General features: G+C 44.7%; 1 protein-coding gene across 3 annotated transcripts in view; it reads left to right on the forward strand.

The window, feature by feature from the left end:
- frem1b (Fras1 related extracellular matrix 1b) overlaps nt 1–26,641 on the forward strand; it is a 304,502-nt gene that overhangs the window by 261,070 nt on the left and 16,791 nt on the right. For 2 of the 3 annotated variants that reach the window (XM_070886932.1, XM_070886933.1), the window contains exons 29-35: nt 4,320–4,392; nt 9,858–10,007; nt 12,857–13,161; nt 13,400–13,447; nt 13,605–13,772; nt 21,297–21,412; nt 24,826–24,911. In XM_070886932.1, the coding sequence (XP_070743033.1) occupies nt 4,320–4,392; nt 9,858–10,007; nt 12,857–13,161; nt 13,400–13,447; nt 13,605–13,772; nt 21,297–21,412; nt 24,826–24,911 (946 nt within the window). Of the gene's footprint in view, nt 1–4,319; nt 4,393–9,857; nt 10,008–12,856; nt 13,162–13,399; nt 13,448–13,604; nt 13,773–21,296; nt 21,413–24,825; nt 24,912–26,641 lie in introns of those variants that run through there. The other variant, XM_070886934.1, reaches the window with a different exon arrangement.

Below are 26,641 nucleotides of genomic sequence, written 5' to 3' on the forward strand. Positions count from 1 at the left end.
TCATTGATGAAGGTGGCTCTGCCCTTCTTGGGGACCATTATTCGATTGCCCCACAGAAGGCAGTCTGCCTGTTTGGACATTTCATCTTTGCGCCGCTGGAACGGCTTTATCTTTTCCTGCATTTCCACTGGGACACTGGACCAGCTCCCGTGAAGCACACAGCTTTTGACTAGAGATAATAAGGGGTCCTGGCTTGTCCAGGTTTTGATCTGCCAGGCAGTGACGGGTGATTGCTCACTCTCATACTTCTATAACCATGGCGAGATCTGCGGCTGCGCCATTTCCACCCCCGTGGTGGGCAATGGCAGCCGACTGAGAGCATCGGCGCAGTTTTCTGTGCCTGGCCTGTGGTGGATGGCATAGTTGTATACGGACAACGTGAGCGCCCATCTCTGGATGCGGGCCGATGCGTTGTTATTTATCCATTTACTCTCGGAAAACAGGGATATAAGTGGCCTATGGTCAGTTTCCAATTCGAATTTTAGCCCTAACAGGTATTGATGCATTTTCTTTACCCCATGGACACATGCTAACGCTTCTTTCTCAATCATGCTGTCGGCTCTCTCAGCCTTAGACAGACTCCTGGATGCATAAGCAACCGGTTGCACTTTCCTGAAATCATTAGCTTGTTGCAAAGCACACCTGATGCCATATGACGATGCATTACATGCTAGTACCAAACGCTTACATGGATCATACAACACAAGCAATTTGTTTGAGCATAACAATTTTCTCGCCTTTACAAAGGCATTTTCTTGGCTTTTGCCCCAAACCCTTTCGCCCCCTAAGACATGTAGTGGTTCTAGCAATGTACTGAGACCCGGTAAGAAGTTACCAAAGTAGTTCAAGAGTCCCAAAAATGACCACAGCTCCATTACGTCCTGTGACCTCGGTGAATTCTCGATTGCCTCCGTCTTCGCGTTGGTGGGCCTGATGCCATCCGCTGCAATCCTCCTTCCCAAGAACTCCACTTCAGGCGCCAGGAAAACACACTTCGAGCATTTTAACCTGAGCCCCACGCGGTTGTGTCGACTAAGAACCTCCTCCAGGTTCTGCAGGTGCTCGACTGTGTTCCGACCTGTGACCAAGATGTCGTCCGGGAAGATCACGGTGTGCGGGACCGACTTCAATAAACTTTCCATGTTTCTCTGGAATATCGCTGATCGGATTCCAAACGGGCATCTGTTATAAATAACAAGACCTTTGTGAGTGCAGGTGAGGGCCTTTGATGATTCCTCCAGTTCCTGCGTCATGTAGGCTGAAGTCAGATCCAGCTTTGTGAACGTCTTTCCTCCCGCAAGCATTGCAAAGAGGTCGTCGACCTTTGTTAGTGGGTATTGGTCCTGCAGGAGAAACGGTTGATAGTTACTTTGCAATCGCCGCATATTCTAATGGTCCCATCTCCCTTGAGGACTGGGACAATAGGACTGGCCCACTTGCTGAACTCAATCGGTGAAATGATGCCCTCTCTTTGCAGCCAGTCTAGCTCGATCTCTACCCTTTCTCTCATCGTGTACGGTACTGCTCTTGCCTTGTGATGGATGGGTCACGCCCCCGGAATTAGGTGGAGCTGCACTTTTGCTCCTTGGAATTTCCTGATGCCTGGTTCGAACAGTGAAGGGAACTTGTTTAAGACCTGGGCACACAAAGTTTCATCAGCGGGCGATAGTGTTCAGACGTCGTCCTAGTTCCAGCGTATCTTTCCCAGCCAGCTCCCGCCGAGCAGCATGAGACCATCACCCGGTACCACCCAGAGTGGTAGCTTGTGCACTGCTCCATCATAGGAGACCTTTATGGTAGCACTGCCGATTACAGGAATCAGTTCTTTAGTGTAAGTTCTTAGTTTTGTGCGAACTGGAGTTAAGACTGGCCTTGAGGCCTTGTTGCACCACAACCTTTTGAAAGTCTTTTTGCACATGATGGACTGGCTCGCGCCCGTGTCCAGTTCCATTGACACTGGGAGTCCATTTAGTTCAACATTTAACATTATCGGGGGACAATTTGTGGTGAATGTGTGCACCCCATGTACCTCTGCCTCCTCTATCTGAGGCTTTGGTTCATCGTGATCCTCCATGGATCTATCCTCCTCTGCAACATGGTGGTTTGCAGGTTTAACAGGCCTTGCAGCTCACCTGCACACTCGTTGGAGGTGCCCCATTGTTCCACAGCCCTTGCAAACGCACTCTTTGAATCAGCATGAATGGAAACGATGATCACCCCTTGTAGCGCCAACAAGATGTTAATGGCCTTGCATTCATCACCCTTGATGGTGGACTCTGAGTCATCTGTGGACGTGCAGCTTCAGGTATGTGTGATCTGCCCTATACTTTATGATTCAAAAACAACACCACTTTGTTCACAGTACTTGTAGCAGCACTTGTGTGCTGAAAGATTTGCTTAGTATTGTCACTGGTGACAATGAATGCCTGGGCTATCGCTATGGCCTTACTCAAGGTTGGCGTCTCTACAGTCAAAGGTTTGCGAAGTATGGTTTCGTAGCCAATGCCAAGTACAAAAAAATCTCTGAGCATGTGCTCCAAATGTCCTTCAAATTCGCAATGTCCTGCAAGGCATCTTAGCTCGGCGACATAACTCACCACTTTCTGGCCTTCAGACCTTTTGTAAGTGTAGAACTGGTACCTCGCCATCAGAACACTTTCCTTCGGGTTCAAATGCTCTCGGACCAGTGTGCACAAATCGTCATACGATTTCTCCATGGATTTCGCTGAAGTGAGCAGATTCTTCATGAGGCCATACATTGGTGCCCCACAGGCGGTGAGGAGGATCGCCCTTCATTTGGAAGCACTCTCTTCCCCATCCAGCTCATTGGCCACGAAGTATTGGTCGAGTCATTCCACAAAAGTTTCCCAATCATCTCCCTCCGAAAATTTCTCCAGGATGCCCACTGTTCTCTGCATCATTGGGTTTGCTATCTGTATCTCATCGCCAGTTGTTGTCAATGGAGAAAGAGTCAGACTGAACACTGTGAGCTCAAAGTAAAATGTGACCTTAGTCTTTTATTGCAAGTCTCCAGATTGCCTCTCCAACCTTTGAAGCCTCCTTAAATACCCGGGCTCCCAAGGGATTATGGGATCCCTTGGTTCTCCAGGAAATGAGCCCTCTGGTGGCTGTACAGAGTAAATACAAGTCCACATATATAACAACAATCATAGCTTCAACTCACCCTCACACACTTATCATTGCTGCAAGTATCACACCCACAGCTCACACCTTCGACACACAGCCAGCTATTCAACCAAGTCAGGCACATTACCCAAACACATTGCACCACACTCACTGGCACACTTCCCTTTCTCTTGCAGGCAAAGGTGGCACACAACTGTCTACTATGAAGACAGATACAAAGTATTTGCTTAAAGTCTCTGCCAATTACTTATTGCCCATTATAATTTTTCTGGTCTCAGCCTCGAAGGGACCAATCATATCTGGCTGGTATATCTCCATTGCTCTTCCTCGCATCCAGAAAACATAAATAGAGTGGAAACCCACTGTCCATATTCTGAGTACTTAACAACAACAACATGCATTAATGTAGTGCCTTTAATGTAGCAAAACGTCCCAAGGCGCTTCATAGTAGCGTTATCAAACAAAATTCACCGAGTTACATAAGGAGATGTTAGGGCAGAGGTAGGTTTAAGGAGTGTCTTAAGAGATGAAAGACAGGCAGAGAGGTTTATGGAGGTAATTGCAGAGATTAAGGCCTAGGTAGCTGAAGGCACTGCCACCAATGGTGTAGCGATTAAAATCGAGCATGCGCAAAAGGCCAGAATTGGAGGAACGCAGAGATCTCGTAGGGTTGTCGGGCTGGAGGAGGTTAGAGAGTCCGGAAGAGGCGATGCATTGGAGGAATTTGAAAACACGTATGAGAATTTTAAAATTGAGGCTTTGGTGGACCAATGTAGGTCAGCAAGCACAGAGATGAAGGTTGAAGCAAAGTAATTTAGCAAATAATATTCCTCGCATTTTAAGTTCATACGCCTAACTGTATTGCACAATTGTCTAATAATTATGGGCACCTGTTGATGCCTTGTCATCTGCCCATCATTAAAATATTGAAATGAAGCTGCTACCTCTTTTTGCTGGGAGCTTCTGTTCCATTAAAAATGCTCCGTGCACATTATGGATACAGATTTAGCATTATTGATATATGCTCAATTGCATTCATTTATCGGGCAACATGAAGCTGAAAATCTACCCTGAGTTCTCCACAAAGACAGAGTACTATGAGACAGAAGTGAATGATACATTATGCAATCATTTAGTGGATTAACTAACATCTCAATGTTTGTCTTCTGCAGGTGCAGGCATTATCAGCTACAGTCGGCAGAGACTTCACCCATAGCTCAGCAAGCTTAATTCAGTTTGATCCTGGTAGGTTGCTATTAATAAGAATACTGTTGAAATATGGTTACACTATTTCTTGTTACTGAGAGAATAAAAAGCTCTGCGAGCGACATTAAGAACACAAAATTGCGTGCCCCCCCAATTGGGGTGGCAACAGTTACGAGGCAGGACTTGCTGTGCCAGGCACTGAAGTTCTGACCCGCCAGCTAAGTTGGGCTTACCGCCCCCCCGGGAGGAAGTGGAGCACAAAATCTCGCGCTCCACTTCCTCTCGGGGGCGGGACCAGGGCGCTAACCATTGCGAATTTTCCAGTGCTACGCGGAGAGGCGCTGGCGGGAACACAGGGCCCTCACCTTCCATTAGGGAGAAAGGGGCCACCGAGACGACGTGGGAGCGGGGTGCCGTGGCAACAGCTCGGCACAGAAACAGAGTGCCGGGCTGCAACATCACGGCATGAACCTCGCGATATGAAGATGAGAAGGCAATCAGCCCGGTAAGTCGGCAATTTTATTCATTTTCAGCGGCGCAACTCCCCTTTAATTTTCGCCGCGTGAGCGGCATTGCCCGCAGCAGCATCACGGGGTGCTACTGAAGTATCACTACAGAGCGAAGAAAACAGGCGGCCCGGGCCGCTACCGGCTGCAGTGGGGAGCTCCCGGTTAGTGCCGCCGCTAAACCCCTGCGGAATTTCGCGGGAGTCGGTAGCTGCGCCACGCACGAGCGAAAAGTTGTTCAGGGCGCTAACTGGAGGCACAAATGACCTGAATTTTTCCACCATAGATCTTAAAATCGTACCAGCTTTTTAAAATTTCCTCTAAGTTTCTTACCTGAAGATATTGACATACACGAGAATCATGGCTTCACAGGCACTGGCATAACACTAGCATCACACCCAATTGGCCATTCTTCGTATATGAGCCAGGGCAGCGAGCCTATTCAATCATGGAGGGTGCAGTGGATCACCTCACCACAGTCTAATCCTTACCTCACCTGACATCATACTTGCACTTTAGAAATTAGGGGCAGAAATCCTAGCTGATATTTCTTCTCCCCAGTCAAGGGGCATAGGAACATATGTAAATGGCGGACTGGAAAAGAGCCCCCGCAAATACAAGAGCTAATGCATCACAATACAGACACTCCCCATCCACTCAGAGCCTTGTAATTGTATTTAATAACATTTTTGTGGCAGATTCCTGCAGTCTCTTTAAGGACCGCTGATTTGGTTGCTCTAGGCCCGATAAAAGTGACCACAGCATCCACAGCACCTGATCAGGTGTAATCCAATGTGGGAAAGGGACCTGAGTAAGAAACAGGACATGTGATTGTTTCAGGTGTGCGGCCTGGACAACTTCGGGGCACACGTACCAATTTGACGTGCAGTGGTCTCCTGCTACAGAATGGGGATATCCATGGCACATGCCATATTGGACCCTCTAGAACGTGTTTATTACCCGAGAAATCCATCCTTAAGCCCAGTGTGTCTTATGGAGAGAATTTGTAACACTTGCTCTGCATACGAGCTACTGCAATATTATACATACTAACTACAGCGCCTCTCTTTGCTAAAGTTGTACTGAAATGTTTCCTGTTGAGTTGCATATCAACAAACTGGTTTATTTCACCTTAATACAGGAATAAAACAGAATATCATTTTCACAATGATTATAATCAATTTGCTATATTCCATGTTTCAAGTAAAATTACAAAGACACAACTTTAGTAATGCCCTACGCGTATGCCCACTTTCAAACTAACTATTCCAAAGCTAACTGGCCCAAGATTTCTGTTACAGGCTGCTCCAGTTCACCCACCCATCCTGTATTCCTGATATAGAAAGAAAAAGCCAATCCATTAAGATATTGAGAGAATGGGTTGGCCCATCGAACCATCAAACAAAGATGATACTCTGAAATGCCTCCTCTTTGACCTGGGAACAGAAATACCTGTTTTAGCTAAGCCTCCTGCTGGGAATATGGAATAAGACGACACCTAACCACTCTTATATCATAAAGGAACCAATTATCCTAATGGTGTAAAATGCTTGAGATAGTACATAATGATCTCTTCTTTGTTTACTAATTAACATTCCAAATGTGTGCTGGTTTTATGTTATAAAAACAGGCTAAATGTAACATTACAGAAATATTATAAATGAACAAAATTGAATTTGGGCAATACAAATTCAAGTTCAAAATGTTACATTAACATGTCGAAAAGCACTGCTTTCTCACAGAACACAATGGCCCTGAATTAGTGGTCGGAGGCATACCAGAAGAGTATCCCTCCAAACCGAAAAAAAATCCAAACGTAGCTGGTGCCTCCGGAGCTTCACACTCTTCGGGTCCTGGGCCTGCAGCCGGTTCGCAAGTGTCCCTGGGATCTGGGCTCAGTCAACCAATCAAAAAGGGATGAATGACAAAAGAGATAGAGAGTAAGATGAAGCAGAAAAGGGGGGGCATATGACAGATGTCAGGTTGAGAATACAAGTGAGAACCAGACTGAATATAGAAAGTTCAGAGAGGAAGTAAAAAAAGAAATAAAAGAGGGGCAAAGAGAGAATATCAGAACAGATTGGCAGCTAACTTAAAAGGTAATCCAAAAGTCTTCTATAGTTATATAAATAGTAAACGGGTAATAAGAGAAGGGGTGAAGTCAATTAGGGACCAAAATGGAGACCTTCGCGTGGAGGCAGAGAGCATGGCTGAGGTACTAAATGAGTACTTTGCATCTGTCTTTACCAAGGAAGAAGATGCTGCCATTGACATAGTGAAGGAGCAGGTAGTTGAGATACTGGTTGGGATAAAAATTGATAAGGATGAGCTGCTAGAAAGGCTGGCTGTACTTAATGTAGGTAAGTCACCAGGACCGGGTGGGATGCATCCAAGGATGTTGAGGGAATAAAGATGGAAATTGCGGAGATACTGGTCATAGTCTTCCAATCCTCCTTGGACATGGGGCTGGTGTTAGAGGACTGGAGAATAGCAAATATTACACCCTTGTTTAGAAAAGGATGTAAGGATAAACCCAGCAACTACAGGGCAGTCAGTTTAACCTTGTTCGCGGGGAAGCTTTTAGAAACGATAAGTCAGGTAATAAAATTAACAGTCAGTTGGACAAGTTTGAATTAATTAAGAAAAGCCAGCACAAATTTGTTAAAGGCAAATCATGTTTAACGAACTTGATTGAGTTTTTTTGATGAGTTAACAGAGAGGGTTGATGATGTTGATGAGAGCAATGCGGTTGATGTGATGTACATGGACTTCCAAAAGGCGTTTGATAAAGTGCCACATAATAGGCTTGCCCATTGAAGCCCATGGAATAAAAGGGACGGTGGCAGCATGGATACGAAATTGGCTAAGTGACAGGAAACAGAGAGTAGTTGTGAACGGTGTTTTTTAGGACTGGAGGAAGGTTTACAGTAGTGTTCCCCAGGGGTCAGTACTAGGACCACTGCTTTTCTGGGCACAATTTCAAAATTTTCAGATGACACAAAACTTGGAAGTAAAGTGAATAGTGAGGAGGATAGTGATAGACTTCAAGAGGACATAGACAGGCTGGTGGAATGGGCGGATATGTGGCAGATGCATTTTATCACAGAAAAGTGCAAAGTGAATCATTTTAATAGGAAGAACGAGGAGAGGCAATATAAACTAAAGGGTACAATTCTAAAGGGGGTGCATGAACAGAGAGACCTGGGGGTATATATGCATAAATCGTTGAAAGTGGCAGGGCAGATTGATAAAGTGGTTAAAATAGTATACGCGATCCAGGGCTTCATAAATAGAGGCATAGAGTACAAAAGTAAGAAAGTTATGATGAACCTTTATAAAACATTAGTTCGACTTCAACTGGAGTATTGTGTCCTATTCTGGGCACCAGGTTTTAGGAAGGATGTGAAGGCCTTAGAGAGGGTGCAGAAAAGATTTACAAGAATGGTTCCAGGGTTGAGGGACTTCAGCTACATGGATAGACAAGAGAGGCTAGGATTGGCCTCCTTAGAGCAGAGAAGGTTGAGAGGAGATTTGATAGAGGTGTTCAAAATCATGAGGGGTCTGTACAGAGTAAATAGAGAAAAACTGTTCCCATTGGCAGTAGAGTCAAGAACCAGAGGACACAGTTTTAAGGTGATTGACAGAAGAACCAAAGACGACATGAAGAAAAACCTTTTTAAGCAGTAAGTGGTTAGGATCTGGAATTCATTGCCTGAAAGGGTGGAGGAGACAGATTCAAGTGTGGCTTTCAAAAGGTCATTGTATAAGAAGCTGAAGGAAAATAAATTGCAGGGCTATGGGGAAAAGGCTGTGAGTGAGACTAGCTGAAGTGCTCTTGCAGAGAGCCGGCACAGGCTCGACGAGCCGAATAGCCGTACCATTCTATGATTCTATTATGCTTATGGGGATTCCATTTACATACAGAATCCCCATAAGCATGTTGGAAATCCCCAAATAAATAAGAATTGACACCACTTAATTAAAAGACCCTTTAATTAAGCATTTAAAATAAAATTTTAATTTTTTGAAAAATAAATTAAACATTTTAAAAGGGCCAAAATTTAGCTAAACATATTTTAAATGCATGAGTATTTGTGAATCATTTAAAAAAATTATTTTAACATTTATTTTAACACTTACACTAGTAAAAGAAGGCCTTACGCCAGCTTTTATCAGGCATAAGTGTTTTGTGGACATTCGCTGGGCAGTAGTTGGGCAAATAGTCCAACTCTCACCAGCGATGTGTTTTTGCAACGGATGCAAAGGATCTGTTAATGTGAAACTTGACAGATTGCAAGTTCTGGGTTTTCGCACATGCGCAACGCAAGCAGAAACCCTGAACTTGCGATGCCATTCTGAGTACTTACGACAGCGTACGCTGTGCACACGCCATCATAGGCCTCGTAAAACCAGGGTCAATATATGTAGTCAAAGTATAAGAAGATTGCATTTGGAAGGAACATACACATAAGGGATAATCTTTAACACCTAGGCGACAAAACAGTGGAGCAAATTGCCTAAACAGGTGACTGCCCAAGCAATGAATATGAAAATTAGCCAAATCCTTGAAATAAAGTGCAATTCCTCATATAAATTTTTTTTTAATTCTTCCTCTCCCTAAAAAAATACAAACACATTATTGGAATCCTATCCCAATGTAAGGAGTTTGCTCCTAGTATTATCTTTAAGGTTAAAAAAAAATCATATCATATCATGTTTGATAAGTGTCTCCCTGAGTACTTGCAAGCTGAGTACTTGCAGGGTCTGCTTGCTCTCAATTTTTCCAGCAACTCTGCAACAAACAGGGAAATCTTTACAAAACCTCTTTTCCATCTGTTAAGGCAAATATTTTTAACACCCAGAACACAAAGAAAAATTGAAGGCTTTATGCTTTCTTGTAAGCAATATGAAAACAGTGTAAAAGTTTCCATATGTTTAAGAGATGTGAAATCTAGTGTGCAAAGTGTTCCATGATTAAAATTTCATCTTTGAATGCAGGTGTTTCCATGAAGGTGTGGAACATTTTCATTAACGATGATGGACTTGAAGAGAACAATGAAAAATTGAAAGTGCAGCTAAAGACACCAATGAATGCCATCATCGGACAGAAAGACATCTCTTTGGTGGAAATTGTAGATTTGCGAGGAGGTACAAGTTATAAATGCCAAGGCCCATGCAACAACAAAAAGTTACATTTTTATAACAACAACAATTTGCATTTATACAGCACCTTTCACATCAAAAAATCGTGTCATAGGTTTTATTCAAGGGCACTTCCAACAAAGTGGTTACTTTGTTAAGTGTACTGGTGTAGAAATGTCTCATACATTATATTGAATTTAGTTTTACTGATCTATAGCAGGATTAAAGATTTTACATCCTAACCATATATAACTCATTGCCTGAAAAGGTGATATAGGCAGAAACCCTCACCACATTTCAAAGGTGCTTGAATGGGCACTTGAAGTGCCGTAACTGTTTTTTTGTCTCTGATCAAAGAGCAAGTTATTAGTTAAATGAAGAAAGATTGCAAAGTGCCGCAGTACAGCGGGATCTGGGGGTTCTTGTACATGAAACACAAAAGGATAGTATGCAGGTACAGCAAGTGATCAGGAAGGCAAATGGTATCTTGGCCTTTATTGCAAAGGGGATGGAGTGTAAAAGCAGGAAAGTCTTGCTACAGCTATATAAGGTATTGTTGAGGCCACACCTGGAATACTGTGTGCAGTTTTGGTTTCCATACTTAAGAAAGGATATACTTGCTTTGGAGGCAGTTCAGAGAAGGTTCACCAGGTTGATTCCGGGGATGAGGGGGTTGACTTATGAGGAAAGGTTGAGTAGGTTGGGCCTCTACTCATTGGAATTCAGAAGAATGAGAGGTGATCTTATTGAAAGGTATAAGATTATAAGGGGGCTTGACAAGGTGGATGCAGAGAGGATGTTTCCACTGATGGGGGACACTAGAACTAGAGAGCACGATCTTAGAATAAGGGGCCGCTCATTTAAAACAAAGATGAGGAGAAATTTCTTCTCTGAGAGTTGTAAATCTGTGGAATTCGCTGCCTCAGAGAGCTGTGGAAGCTGGGACATTGAATAAATTTAAGGCAAAAATATACAGTTTCTTAAACGATAAGGGGATTTAAGGGGTTATGGGGAGCGGGCGGGGGAGTGGAACTGGGTTCATGATCAAATTAGCCATGATCTTACTGAATGGCGGAGCAGGCTCAAGGGGCCGTATGGCCTACTCCTGTTCCTATTTCTTATGTTCTTATGTTCTTATGTAACCTGCAGGGTTAGGGACCTAGAGCATGTAAGTGGGATTAGACTGGATAACCTCTTGTTGGTTGGTGCAGATACGATGGTAAGTACTTCAGGGAAGCTAATGCGGCCAGAGTGGTCTCCTGGACTAGTTTCAATCGCCTGGATAGGTCGGAGAGGAATTTTCCCAGATTTTTTGCGCCAATTGGCCTGGGCTTTTATCTATTTGTTTGCCTCTCCCAGAAGATTGCATGGTTCCGGGTAGGGTGGAGTGTAAAATGTTGCGATGCATGGGGTGTCGCGGTTGTGTGGGGTGGACTGATTGGGCTGGATGCTCTTTACCTGTCTGCAATTGTTCATTGTTCATAGGTTTATATGTAACCTTTAGGGCTGCTGACCGAGGGCCGTGTGGCTCTTTGTCAGTCGTCACAGACACGATGGGCCGAAATGGCCTCCTTCTGCACTGTAAATTTCTATGTTTCTAAAGTTATATATTTCTATAAGTAATAGCAAAGTGAGGCATGATTTATCCACCAATGTAATGAAACATGCACACATCTGTTTATTTATTTGCATACTGTATTTTTACAACAGAAAGTCATTTTTCAACATTTAGCCATTCAAATAAAATTTTCAATTAACTTTTAAGCCATAGAGTTGTGGGAGCTTTAGAGGAACTTCTATCTCCTTGTGCCCATCAGATTTATTCATTAGCTGAAAACTGGGTTTATGAGCAGTGGAGAGAAAACCTCCTTGACATTATCAGAAACCTTTATGAATATTTAAGGGCAGAATTTCTTGTTGGGGGCTATTGGATCACCCAGGTGCATTGGATACTGGAAACTTGGGTAGGGAGCAGTGCATATGGGGGAGTGGGGGGGAAGCGGTGGGGGAGCGTTGGAAAAGTTCAGGGGCCAGGGGAGCAATGGCGTGGGGGTCGGTAACAGTCGGGGGCAAGAGCGCCAGGTCGGGGAGGGCGGAGGAGCAGATCGGGGCTGGGGGAGGGGGGCAGCGGAGCAAGGGATGGTGTCGTAGGACCAGGGTGGGTCGGCAACGATTAGGGAAGTAGGGAGGGTGTTGGTAAAGATCGAGTTCGAAGCAGCATATCAGGCCAGAGGAGCAGGTGGGGTGGCGGGTCAGAGAAGCGCGGAGGCGGGGGGTGGGGGGGGGGGAATAGCAACGATCAGGGGCCAGAGGAGAAGAGGGGATTTGGAGCATCATCAAAGGGCCAGGGGGTGCAGGGGGTGGAGGGGGGGGTGTGTGGCCGGGATGAATATGGAGGTGAGTAGGAGCCGGGGTGGGGGTGAAGCACATGACTTCACCGGGCCAGAGGAACATGAAGGGGGAGGCTTCGTTGGGGGGGTGTGGAATCGGAGGCCGGGTTGGGGGGAGATCACAGACCTTGTGGGGGAGTTCTTCAGTTGCAGGGGGTGACTTAGGTAGTGATGCTGGATCCGGGAGATAAGTGTAAAGGTACTTACCTCCTAGATCCAGCAGTCCTCAACTTCCATTAGCTGGCGGGTTTCACAAGGCCTGCAAAACCTGACCAGCTACAGATAAAATCAAATTGGAGGTTAAATCTGAGGCATGCCAGCCTACCATCCCACCTTCGTTAAAACCAGAAGTGGGCGGCTTGGAGGTGAGTTCTGGTCGTTTTAAGATTTTTAACACTTTAACTTCCCACACGACCCCAACCCACCCGGTTTTTTAGGTTAAAATTCCCCCCTGTGTCTCTGCAGGAAGCTGTGATCCAGTTGATTTGAGAACAAGTGAAAATGATTATGACAGTGAAGTGGACAGTGGTGCAAGCGAACCTCCAAAGGCATCTTCCAAATCATCCACTGATAAAAGAGAAGAAATATTCAGTCAGGAAGAAAGCTTATTCACAGAGCCCGATCTGGTTCGGGATCGCTATACTTCCCCTCCAAGGGGTGATGTCCCTCAGACCGACCATTTTTTCGACCACCATGGAACTTTGATCCGAGATGATGTTCCCCCAGTGGTTGCTAGTACACAGCTTCAGGCTACTGGAGGCAGTAGAGTGGTATGTTCAGAGTGAGGATTTCCTATAAAGAGTAAGAGATGCTACGTTGTTTGTTCCTCGCACTGGCTTCTTTTTATTTGAAATTTGTATTTAAATACTGAAGTCTCCTAAGCATCTTAAAAATAGGAAATTAAACTGCCAAAATATTATTAATCTGATATTAGCTGCATTTTCTATAATTCATTTTGGCTATTGCGATTTCAAAACTGTGATTAATTTAACGTGTAATTATTTGCAGATTCCCCCCTCATCAATTCAGAGAAAGAATGGGGAGATTGTGTGGACAGTAAGTAATATATTTGTTATCTTTCAACAAAGTTTTTTGAAAACAGTTTAACATTTTAAAAATTACATCAGTGATTCAACTGAGAGAAGAAAGATGAATAATGGGAAAAGAATGTATCATGTAGAAAAATAAATCACTGTTCTCTGCTATTTTACAGTACCATGGGATAGTCCCAGTAAGAATCGAAGAAAAGAACGTTCCTATCTCCTCACAAACGAGTGGCTGGCAGAGGCCTGAGCTTCCATTCCGTCTAATTCATGACCTGCTCCAAAAAGACTTCCCATCTGTAGCTGAAAATACTCAGTCATTCAGCAGCATGGATCAGGTAGATGTTTTCACTCATTACAATTCCTGCACAGTTTGATGCTACAGGAGGGATTCACATCTATACCTCAAATGATTCTTAATTGTAATGTTTCCACCCATTAAAGCAGGCATTATGGCATTTGCTACGCTAGAGATAAAAAAGCCAAAAATCCCCGGTCCTTCTGGTGCATTCCCATGCTGGAAGGTGGTGGTTGTTATGTATTGAATAAAGAGTCTGACCAGATACTTTGAGCTCAAAGTAAAGTGTGACCGCAGTCCTTTATTAAAGGTCTCCAGAGTGCCTTTCCAGCCTGTGAGGCTTCCTTATGTACAGGTGCTCCCAAGGGATTGTGGGATCCCTTGGGACTCTAGGGGATAAGCTCTCTAGTGGTTAAACATGGTATTTACAGGTTTACATATATAACAACACTCCCCCCCCCCTACCCCCCGCAAAGTCAATAGTGTAACTATTTACAATGTGAGTCGATCTGGGGCCTTCCTTTCCCTGGTTGATCGTCTCAGTGCAAATGCTGGTTTTGGTGAGTCGTTTGTTGGGCCCTCGCTGGGTTGCTGCGCAGCTGGCCTTGCTGGGCTGCTGGTTGTGGTGAGTCCTGCTGGGCTGCTGCGAGTCGTGGGTTCTGTTCATGGTCAACCGCTGGGTCGGTTGCCACTTGCGTGTGTGTTGGAGGGTCGAAAAAGGTGGAGTCTATTGTGGGTTGCTCAGGATAGTCCATGAATCTGAGTTTGGTTTGGTCCAAGTGTTTCCTGCAGGTGAGTCCATTTGAAAGTTTGACCAAAAACACCCTACTCCCCTCTTTGGCCACGACAGTGCCGGGAAGCCACTTGGGACCTTGTCCATAGTTCAAAACAAATACGGGATCATTAATCTCGATTTCGCGTGACACATTTGCGTGATCATATGTATTCTGTTGACGCCGCCTGCTCTCTACCTGTTCGTGCAGATCAGGGTGGACTAACGAGAGTCTTGTCTTAAGTACCCTTTTCATGAACAGTTCAGCGGGGGCAACCCCAGTGAGCGAGTGGGGTCTTGTGCAGTAACTAAGCAGGACTCGGGATAGGCGAGTCTGCAGTGAGCCTTCAGTTACCCTCTTCAATCTCTGCTTGATTGTTTGCACTGCTCACTCTGCCTGACCATTGGACGCTGGTTTAAACAGGGCAGATGTGACATGTTTGATCCCATTACGGGTCATGAACTCTTTGAACTCGGTACTGGTGAAGCACGGCTCACAAAGACATCAGGCAGACTGTGCGTGGCAAACATGGCCCGCAGGCTTTCAATGGTGGCAGCAGATGTGCTTGCCGACATTATCTCACATTCAGTCCATTTGGAGTACGCATCTACAACCACTAGGAACATTTTTCCCAAGAACGGGCCTGCATAGTCGACATGGACCCTAGACCATGGTTTGGAGGGCCAGGACCATAAACTTAGTAGCGCCTCCCTGGGTGCATTGCTTAACTGTGAACATGTGTTACATTTGCGCACGCAGGACTCTAAGTCTGCATCGATACCGGGCCACCACACGTGGGATCTGGCTATCGCTTTCATTATTACAATGCCTGGGTGGGTACTGTGAAGATCACGAATGAAAGTGTCCCTGGCCTTTTTTGGTACCACTACCCGATTACCCCATAGAAGGCAGTCTGCCTGTATAGACATTTCATCTTTGCGTCGCTGGTACAGCTTTATTTCTTCCTGCATTTCTAACGGGACACTAGACCAACTCCCGTGGAGCACACAGTTGTTTACGAAGGACAGTAAGGGGTCCTGGCTCGTCCAGGTGCTAATCTTATGGGCGGTAACAGGTGATTGCTCACTCTCGAATGCTTCCATTACCATAACTAAATCTGCGGGCTGTGCCATCTCCATCCCTGTGTGGGCAATGACAGCCAACTGAGAGCATCGGCACAAATTTCTGTGCCTGGCCTGTGGCGGATGGCGTAGTTGTATGCGGACAACGTGAGCACCCTTCTCCGGATGCAGGCCGATGCATTCATATTTATCCCCTTACTTTCAGAAAAGAGGGATATCAGTGTCTTATGGTCGGTTTCCAATTCAAATTTGAGCCCAAACAGATATTGATGCATTTTCTTTACCCCATAAACACACGCTAACACTTCTTTTTCAATCATGCTGTAGGCCCTCTCAGCCTTAGACAGACTTCTGGATGCATAAGCAACCAGTTCCAATTTCCCAGATTCATTAGCTTGTTGCAATACACACCCGAGATCGTATGACGACGCATCACATGCTAGTACTAAATGCTTACATGGATCAGACAACACAAGCAATTTGTTTGAGCATAACAGTTTTCTAGCTTTTACAAAGGCATTTTCTTTGCTTTTACCGCATACCCATTCATCTCCTTAGAGTGCAGTGGTTCTAACAGTGTGCTAAAACCCAGTAAGTAGTTACCAAAGTAGTTCAGGAGTCCTTGAAACGACCGCAGCTCCGTCACATTCTGTGGTCACGGTGCATTCTCGATTGCCTCCGTCTTTGAATCGGTGGGCCGGATGCCGTCCACCACGATTCTTCTCCCCAGGAACTCCACTTCAGGTGCCAAGAAAACGCACCTCGAGCATTTTAACCTGAGCCCCACGTGATTAAGCCAATTAAGAACCTCCTCCAGGTTCTGCAGATGCTCAACTGTGTCCCGACCTGTAACCAAGATGTCATCCTGGAAGACCACGGTGTGCGGGACCAACTTCAGTAAGCTTTCCATGTTCCTCTGGAATATCGCTGCAGCTGATCGAATCCCAAACAGGCATCTGTTGTAAACGAAGAGACCCTTGTGCATGTTGATGAAGGTGAGGCCCTTCAATGATTTCTTCAGCGCCTACGTCATGTAGACCGAGGTCAAGTCCAGCTTCATTAACGTTTTTCCTCCCGCCAGCGTCGCAAATAGTTCGTCTGCCTTTGGTAGCGGGTATTGATCCTGCAGGGAGAAATGATTGATAGTTACTTTGTATTCACCAGATTCTGACGGTGCCGTCTCCCTTGAGGACTGGAACATTCGGACTGGCCCAGCTCGATTGGCGAAATGATGCCCTTTCGTTGCAGCCGGTCCAGCTCGATCTCCACCCTCTCTCTCATCATGTACGATACTGCTTTCGTCTTGTGATGGATGGGTCACGCCCCCGGAATCAGGTGGATCTGCACTTTTGCTCCTTGGAACTTCCCGATGCCTGGTTCGAACAGCGAGGGGAACTTGTTTAGGACCTGGGCACATGAAGCGTTTTTGTGTACGTTCTCAATTTAGTACAAATGGGAGTCACGACTGGCCTTGAGGCCTTGCTGCAGCACAATTTGTCGAAAGTCTTTTTGCTCATTATGGACTGGCTCGCGCCCGTGTCCAGCTCCATTGACACCAGGAATCCATTTAGTTCAACCTTCAGCATTATCGGGGGACACTTTGTGGTAAATGTGTGCACCCCATATATCTCTGCCTCCTTGGCCTGAGGCTCTGGTTCGTTGTGATCCACCATGGATCTGTCCTCCTCTGCAACATGGTGGTTTGCAGGGTTTGCAGCTCGCCTACACATACGTTGGAGGTGTCCCATTGTTCCACAGCCCTTGCAAATGTATCCTTTGAAGCAGCATGAATGAAAATGATGATCACCCCTGCAATGCCAACAAGGTGTTAATGGCCTTGCATTCACCACCCTTGATGGTGGACTCTGAGACATCTGTGGACGTGCAGCTGCAGGCATGTGAGGCCTGCCCTGTACATTACGATTCGAAAACAACATTACTTTGTTTACAGTACTTGCAGCAGCACTTGTGTGCTGATAAATTTGTTTGGTGTTGTCACTAGTGGTGATAAACGCCTGGGCTATCGCTATGGCTTTACTCAAGATTGGGGTCTCTACAGTCAAAAGTTTGCGAAGTATTACTTCATGGCCAATGCCAATTAAAAAGAAGTCCCTGAGCATGTGTTCCAAGTGTCCTTCAAAATCGCAATGTCCTGCAAGGCGTCTTAGCTCGGCGACATAGCTCACCACTTCCTGCCCTTCAGACCTCTTGTATGTGTAGAACCGGTACCTCGACATCAGAACACTTTCCTTCAGGTTTTTCCCGGATCAGTGTGCACACATCATTGTACGACTTCTCTGTGGGTTTTGCTGGAGCAAGCAGATTTTTCATGAGGCCATACGTTGGTGCCCCGCAAATGGTGAGGAGGATCGCCCTTTGTTTGGCAGCGTTCGCTTCTCCTTCCAGTTCGTTGGCCACGAAGTATTGGTCGAGTCGCTACACAAAGGTTTCCCAATCATCTCCCTCTAAAAATTTCTCCAGGATGCCCACTGTTCTCTGCGGTGGGGTTCGTCATTTGTATCTCGTCACCAGTTTTTATGTATTGAATAAAGAGTCTGACCAGATATTGTGAGCTCAAAGTAAGGTGTGACCGCAGTCCTTTATTACAGGTCTCCAGAGTGCCTCTCCAGCCTGTGAGGCCTCCTGATGTACAGGGATCCCTTGGGACTCCAGGGGATGAGCCCTTTGGTGGTTAAACAAGATATTTACAGGTTTACATATATAACAGTGGTTCCTTCTTGAATGAAGTGGTGAAGGTACTCCCATTGTGACTTTGTCGAAGCAGTTTGTTACAACTGAGTGGCTTGCTAAGCCATTTCAGAGGGCAGTTAGGAGTCAACCACATAGCTGTGAGTCTGGAGTCACATGTAAGCCAGACCAAGGAAAGACAGCAGATTTCCTTCCCTAAGGGCCATTAGTGAACCAGATGGGTTTTTCCAACAATCTGGTAGTTTCATGGTCGAATACTAACTTTAGTATTCCAGATTTATTTAATTAATTGAATTGGTGGGATTTGAACTCGCATCTCTGGATCGTTAGTCCAGGCCTCTGCATTACTAGTCCACTCTGCCAGTGTGGAACTAGATCATGCAGAGCATGAAGTTCCCAAGTTGGATCACAGTCTGCATTGAGTTAGCTGATTGAGAGACAGAAGAGAAGATACAATTAGTCAAAATTGGAGTAGTGAAGTAAAAAATCAACTAGGGTTTGTGTCCTGGATCACTATCCAGTGACTCCTGCCGGAAAGTGTGTGTGCGTGTATGCTGGATGAGGACTATATCTGGCTACAAGAAGCCAGTGAGCAGAGTGGGAAGAGTGAAAGACTCTGTTGGAATTTTACAGCAGAGTGGAAAGAAAGTGCTGGAAGAACTTCTAGAAGACACTGCAGCTCTTCACAGGATTCAATATTTATCCTTCAGCAATTTTGTTGCTCATTTGTGTTTCCATGGATTGGGTAGGGAGGCTGTGCAGATTGGGGGCAGGGGGAATGTTCTTGGAGCCCAGGCCCACAAGAATTCTTAATGCGGCCATGCATGAAGCATACCTTGATACTAAGAGCAATCAATGCCTAGAATGGCGCAAATTCTGCGGGAGTTTAGCGGCGACGGTAATAGGTAGCGACCTGCTTCGCTGTGACGGTGATGATGATTTCATCACCGTGCGCAGCGACCCGTTTTCGCCCCAGAGCGAAATTTCAGAAGCGCCCCCTGAAGCTGGGCCGGGCGATGACAGCGACAGCTTCAGGGGGCGGGACCAGGCTGCAGGCCACTCGCAGGGCGATAACAAAAAAAATTGACTCATTGCAGCTCGTTACATTGTTGAATGTTCCTGCCGCGACCTGGCAGTCTGGCACTCTATTTGAGTGCCGGGCTGATACCATGGCACCCCACTCCCCAGTGGCCCAGATAGGGGACTGTTGGGTCTGCAGCTTGGCACTCTCTAATGAAGGGGAGGAGCCCTTTTACGTGGCAGTGCGTAGCGCTCGCCCCTCTCCGTGTGCTTCTGCCCCGCTCACGTCCCACAGAGGAAGTAGAGTGCGTTACTTCACACTCCACTTCCTCTCGGGGCGGTAACCTCAATATCGTGAGCAGGGCGGGACTTCTGCTCCTGGCACAGGAACTCCTGCCTCCCGACTATTACTGTCCCCAAACGGGATGCTATGCAATTTCCCCCCCAGAGAATCTTATAGCACAGAAGGGGGCCATTTGGCTCATCCTTCTTGTGTTGGCCTTTTGAAAGAGATGCCCAATTTAGGCCCACACCCCAGCTTTTCACCAATAATCCTGCAAATTAGTCCTCTTGAAGTACATGTCCAAATTGCCTTTTGAACGTTCCTGTGGAACCTACTTCCACCACCCTTTCAGGTAGTGTGTTCCAGATCTTGACAACCCTCTGTGTGAAAACATTTCTCTTCATTTCCCCTCTAGTTCTTTTGCCAATTATTTTGATCTATGATCTCTAGTTACCGACCCACTTGCCAGAGGAAGCAGTTTCTACTTATCTATTCCATCAGAAGCCCCAATAATTTTGAATACCTCTATTGAATCTCCCCTTAAGATCTCTGCTCTAAGGAGAACATGCCCAGCTTCTCCAATCCCTTCATATAACTGAAGTCTCTCATCCCTGATATCCTAGCAAAGCTCCTCTGTATCTCTCTAAGGTCTTGACATCCTTCCTAAAGTATGGTGCCCAGAATTGTATACAATACTCGAACTGAGGCCAAACCAGTGTTTTATAAAAGTTTAGCATGACTTCCTTGTTTTTGTATTCAATGCCCCTATTTACAATGCCAAGTTTCCCATACACTTTTTTAACCACCTTATCAACTTACCTTGCCATCTTCAAAGATTTGTGAATATGCACCCCCAGGTGCCTCTGTTCTTGCACCCCCTCAAAATAGTGCCAAATAGATTATACTGCCTCTCCACAACTGAACAGGCAGACCAAGGCTGCAATGGGAGAACCATCAGTTTCTATGGAAAGATGAGCTGGATAGGTCCAATCGGCTCCTTTATCTGTACATATCTTTGTGAAGACAATGAATAGATTGAGCTTTCAAAAGTAATAGCTTTGTTTATGCCAGTGAATATGCAAAGCAAATAACAACATGGGCACAGAGATAAGTTTTGTGGTGATGTTCTTGAGTTGCTAGTAACTGAAAAGTTGATTTTTTTTCTTCCACTTCTCATGAAGACTCAAACAGCTGTGCAGCTCTAATGGTGCTACCAGCCCAAAGTACCTCCCACAAGGGATCATTCTTCATGTGTGAGCCTAGGCAGTGAGTGTTGGCAAACAATACAACTACAGCGTGTGTCACAATTGACTCTGATTATGTTTACATCCGATGTCCAAACACTCAGTTTCCAGTGAGGATTATTAGATAGTGATTAGGATGGGAACCTGACCAATTTTGTTCCCTCCTTAGCCTAGGGGCCCTGTGTCTAATTGTTGTGCCTCACCCAGTGCCTTATTTGAGATCCAGTAACTCAGAACAGAAGGACGGATTGAACCTTGGTGTGTATTGTTCATTTCCTGCACTGTGTCCTGCATAACCTCAGTGCTTACATTTTTTTTTAAAGTCACGAAATAAGCAGTTTTGGTCTAACTCTAAATCTAGGAGAAATTGTCAATCATGTTTTATTTTAAAATTGCAACATATTTGGAACAATTACTATGTTAAACAGCAATTACAATTTTGTGTACTTACAGGACAATCAACAAATGGAATGTCCTTCAGGCTGGACCCAGCACAAGAAACATTGTTATCTTCTGAATCCTGAGAGAAATGCAACCTGGGAAGGAGCTGAAATGGCCTGTAGGCAAATGTGAGTAACTTCTGCCCATTACCAAATAAAGTTCCACTCAGTAAAGCTCATTTGAAAATCTCCAAGGCATCTATTTAAGGATAAAAAGTTTAAGTCAGTAATAGACAGTAAATGATAGGAAAGCCGAGGACCGTTCTGTCAAAAACAATGGGCACTACTTGCTAACATGTTTTTAGCGGTAATTGCTTTACTCTGACTGTTCCAGTACTATAGCTGGGGAACGGTCTTTGGCTGAAAGCATGTTGTTGTTGCTACACAAAGTGGTTTCAGTCAATAACGTATGCTGTTTAATTACATTATATGATAAGGCAATAGTCTGTGTTGTTAAAAGATTCTAATAATTTTTCAGACCTGTAATTACTGAAAGATATTACACAAAGACTTCTTTTCATTCCAAATAAATTTACATTTTCTCTCGATCTCGAGTCAAAAATGTCAGCTAACCTAAGTAATAGTTCCAAAGATTGCAGCAGAATAATGCAAGACTGTTTTACCAACTAAAGGCTGTTTATAGGTAATGTATTGTTCAGCTAAATTTCTAGAAGCAGTGTAAGTACAGTAAATTTCTTAAATAAAAAGTTAGGCTTTAAAAAGTAACTAACTCTCCTAAAAATCATTAGAATCTTTTGTCTGCTGCCCTATTTGCTTCTATTTTGTATTGTTTAACCCTTTGGCTAATGAACTAATGTATTTTTTGTGAAATGATCTTTAGTTTATTTCATATTTTACTATGTCTGGTAACTGATGAATTAATTCAGATTTTCTCTTCTCTTAGGCAATGCCTCGGAGTCGAGGATGACTTGCTCCCACACTAATATGAGTTCTCGGGTGACTGATGAATCCAATGCAGGACCTACAGTCTCTATCACAGGTTGGGCAGACAGTGGGTGGGATGCTTGGGTTGTCATGCACTCCTTCCGCTGTTTGCGCTTGACTTCCGCTTGACGTCCGCTTGCTCCTGATGAAGAGACTCGAGGTGTTCCAGAAGCTTCTCCTCCATTTTGAGCAGTCTTGGGCTAGGGATTCCCAGATGTTGGTGGGGATGTTGCACTTTTTCAAGGAGGCTTGGAGGGTGACCTTGAAGCATTTCCTCTGCCCACCTCAGGCTCGCTTGCCATGTCGGAGCTCTGAGTAGAGCACTTGTTTTGGGATTCTACTTTCGGGCATACAGACGATGTGGCCCGTCCATTGAAACTAATCGAGCGTAGTCAAAGCTTCGATGCTGGGGATGTTGGCCTGAGTGAGAACACTGACGTTGGTACACCTATCCTGCCAATGGATTTGCAGGATCTTGCTGAGGCAGTGTTGGTGCTACTTCTCCAGTGCTTTGAGGTGCCTGCTGTACATAGTCCATGTCTCTGAAGCATATAGGAGGGCGGGTAGCACGACTGATCTGTCGACCATGAGCTTGGTGCCGGGTTTGAGGTCCTAGTCTTCAAACACCCTCTTCCTCAGTCGACCGAAGGCTGCAATGGCACACTGAAGGCGGTATTGGACTTTGTCATCGACGTCTGCCCTTGTTAACATTAGACTGCCGAGGTATGGAAAATGGACCACGTTGTCCAAGGCCTCGTCATGGATCTTGATAATCGGGGGGCAGTGCTGTGTGGTGGGGGCAGGTTGGTAGAGAACCTTTGGCTTACGGATGTTTAGTGTAAGGCCCATACTCTTGTATGCTTTGGTGAAGGTGTTGACAATGGTTTGTGTTGTGTATGGAGAAAGAATCAGACTGAACATTGTGAGCTCAAAATGAAGTGTGACGTTAGTCTTTTATTGCAGGTCTCCAGAGTGCCTCTCCAACCTGTGAAGCCTCCTTAAATACCTGTGCTCCCAAGGGATTATAGGATCCCTTGGGACTCCAGGGGATGAGTCCTCTGGTGGGTGCACAGAGTCAATACAAGTCACATATACAACAGTTTGGAGTTCGACCTCCGAGTTATGTAAACGCAAGCATCGTCTGCATACTGTAATTCAATGACAGCGGATGGCACGACCTTGGATCTAGACTGGAGGCGATGGAGGTTGACCAGTTTCCCGTTTGTTCTGTAGATTAGCTCTACTCCAACGAGGAGCTTACTGAGGGTGAGATGGAGCATTACAGCAAGAGAGATCGAGAAGATGGTTGGTGCAATGACATAGCCTTGCTTGACCCCGGTTCGCACGTGTATTGGGTCTATGGTGGATCCGTTGGTGAGGATCACAGCTTGTATGTCATCATGAAGCAGGTGGAGGATCATGATGAACTTTTGAGGGCAGCCAAATTTGAGGAGGGATGCAGATTTTAGATAAAGAGGCAAGATCCATGATCCCAGCAACGTTTGAAGCACATAGGACGGAAGATTAGAAAAATCATAAAGTAGTGACTGAGTGAAGCCAAGTATAGGGTTTAAAAGCTGATAGATTATAGAATGATGAAAGGCTGCAGGATTTCAGACCTCCCACAGGTTTGATATTCTTAAAAAGAATGAATTAAGAAATGAGATGGTGTGATGGGTCTTGATTTCAACACAGTGAGTTTAAAGGAGCTATCAATAGCTGTGAAAAAAATTATGCAGCATAATGTAGGTAGGACATGTATACTCGGAGAACAAGCCTGCTGAAATAAAAGTACGCACAAGTACTTGACAATGACCTTTTAGTTAGGAGGGCCTGGTGTGGAATGAGCTTTTCTTACGTAGATGGACACAGTGCTAAATGTCAGCCCATGGCTCATCGGTAGCACTCTCTCATCTCAATCAGTGGTTGTAGCTTCAATTCCCACTCCAGAGATTTGAGTATAAAATCTAGGCTGACACTCCAGTGCAGTACTGAGGGAGTGTTGTATCGTCAGAGTGCCGTCTTTCAGTTGAGACATTAAACTGAGGCCCGACCTGCCCTCTCAGGTAAATGTAAAAGATCCTGTGGTACTATTTCGAGGAAGAGCAGGGGAGTTCATGCTGGTCTCCTGGTCAATATTTATCTCTCAAAATCACTCAAACAGATTATCTGCTCGTTATCATATTTCTATTTCGGGGTCTTTGCTGTGCACAAATTGGCTGCTGCAGTTCCTAAATGACCACAGTGTCTACACTTTACAAGTACTTAATTGGCTATACAGCACTTTGGGATGTCCTGAGGTTGTGAAAGGTGCTATATAAATGAAAATCTTTCAAATGTTTCTGATACAATCCAGATTGCAGCATAAGTCAATAGTCAATATAGGACTGCAGTTAACATTCTATAATCTGCAGTCTATCCCTGATAATTCTATTATCTTAATATTTTTGATTTGTTTTTTAAATAATTTTTGCTTCTTATTGGAAACCGTATTGTTTATTCTGGCACTGTCACAAAGTGAATTATAAAATTTTCAACTGTTATTTTCTAAACAAAGGGTCATTTAATAAGGTTTCCATTTTTTTCCCTGTGCATAGGTTTCATGCCAACTTAGTCAGTGTACATTCCAAGAAGGAACTGAAATGGCTTTGGAACTTTGCCAGAAAACAGCCTTTCTGGATTGGTATGTATACGTGGAGAATTTCAGAAATAGTGATACATAAACTAACAAGACTTTCTTCCATGGGTTACAATAACAATACATTGAAGGGACAGCATTTGAAATTTGTCTTTGGGTTGGCTTTCATCCTTGGCTTAAGATAATATTAGATAGCCTGATGTTGAACGTTGAATGTTTGGTTATTGGTTGAAAATTTGAAACACGTGTAGCCAAAACCATAGATTGAACACTAACCTCTACTGTGTAACACACTACACAAATACCTCAGACTTTATTTTATAGCACAAGGTACAATCAAAATGGCTCAATTTATAATGCAGAAAACGGATATCGTTTTCTCAATGTTTTGCTATGCAGAGCATAATTATCTTTTCCATTTTAAGTAAGATATCCTCACTTGTCTGATCAAATTAATTTCAGAGTGCACAACAAAGCAGGACCTCCTTTAAAAGCTCGATTAAGGCCCTAAAATTCTGGTGGAATGGAAGGGCGGAAGTAGGGCCAAGCAGTCACCTGGGAACCAGAAGTGGGGTTGACCACGGATCCGCCCATTTTTATACTACATGAAGTCTTACACCTGAAGTGATGACAAAAATAAAATGTGCCTTCAATTTAATGAATGTAATCATGAAAATGACAGGTTTAGGAGTGGATGGCATCATCCATCCTAAGTTCCATCATTTCCACCTAGATTCCGACTCAGTAATAAATGCTTGTACATCATAGAATGATGGAATCATAGAATAGTACAGCACAGAAGGAAGCCCTTCGGTCCGTCGATTTTGCACTGGCTCTTTCGGAGAGCATTCCATTTAGTCCCACTCCACCGCTCTTTCCCCATATCCCAGCAGTTTTTTCTCCTTCAAGTATTTATCAAATTCCTTTTTGAAAGCTGCTATTGGGTCTGTGTCCAGTACCCTAACAGGCAGTGTATTCCAAATCCTCGTCACTTGTTGCATCAAAATCTTTCCTCATGTCGCCTCTGGTTCTTTTACCAATCACTTTAAATCTGTGCCCTCTCATCATCGACCCCTCAGCCATTGGCAACAGTTTCTCTTTATTTACTCAATCTAAATCCTTCATGATTTTAAATATCTCCATCAAATCTCTACTCAGCCGGCTCCAAGGAGAACAACCCGAGCTTCTCTAGTCTATCCATATAACAGTAATACCTCATATCTGTAACCATTCTAGTAATTCTCTTCTGCACCCTCTCCAAAGCCATCACGTCATTCCTAAAGTGTGGTGCCGAGAATTGGACACAATACTCCAGCTGGGACCAAACTAGTGTTTTAGATAGGTTTAGCACAGTGGTGGGCAAAATACGGCCCACGGGATATCAATGGTTTCTATCTGGCGCATCAAGGCCTGGCTTTGAGCTTCGAATATCTGTCCCACGTGACATCAGGAAATGGGTCATCGTCTGCGAGCCAGCAGGTGTGTCATAACCAAGAACAGAGGTGGGGCAATTGAATCTGCCATTTGCTGTATCAATGTGTCATTGCTATAACCTCCCTTTCAAGCTTGTAAAAATAAATCAACAATATTAACACTAGGACAGCTTCTGCTGTTTACAGCAGTAATTGCAGCTCTAGACTCGGAAATGTCTGTAGCAAGAATAGAAATCGAAACTGAACCAGATAGAAGCGATTACGGGGAAATAGGAACTTATTGCATTATCTGCAGCTTGTAAATCAACAAAGTTATTTACACCTCAAACCTAAGATTCTGCT

Source organism: Pristiophorus japonicus, chromosome 8, assembly GCF_044704955.1.
Source record: "Pristiophorus japonicus isolate sPriJap1 chromosome 8, sPriJap1.hap1, whole genome shotgun sequence".
Lineage (NCBI taxonomy): Eukaryota > Metazoa > Chordata > Chondrichthyes > Pristiophoridae > Pristiophorus > Pristiophorus japonicus.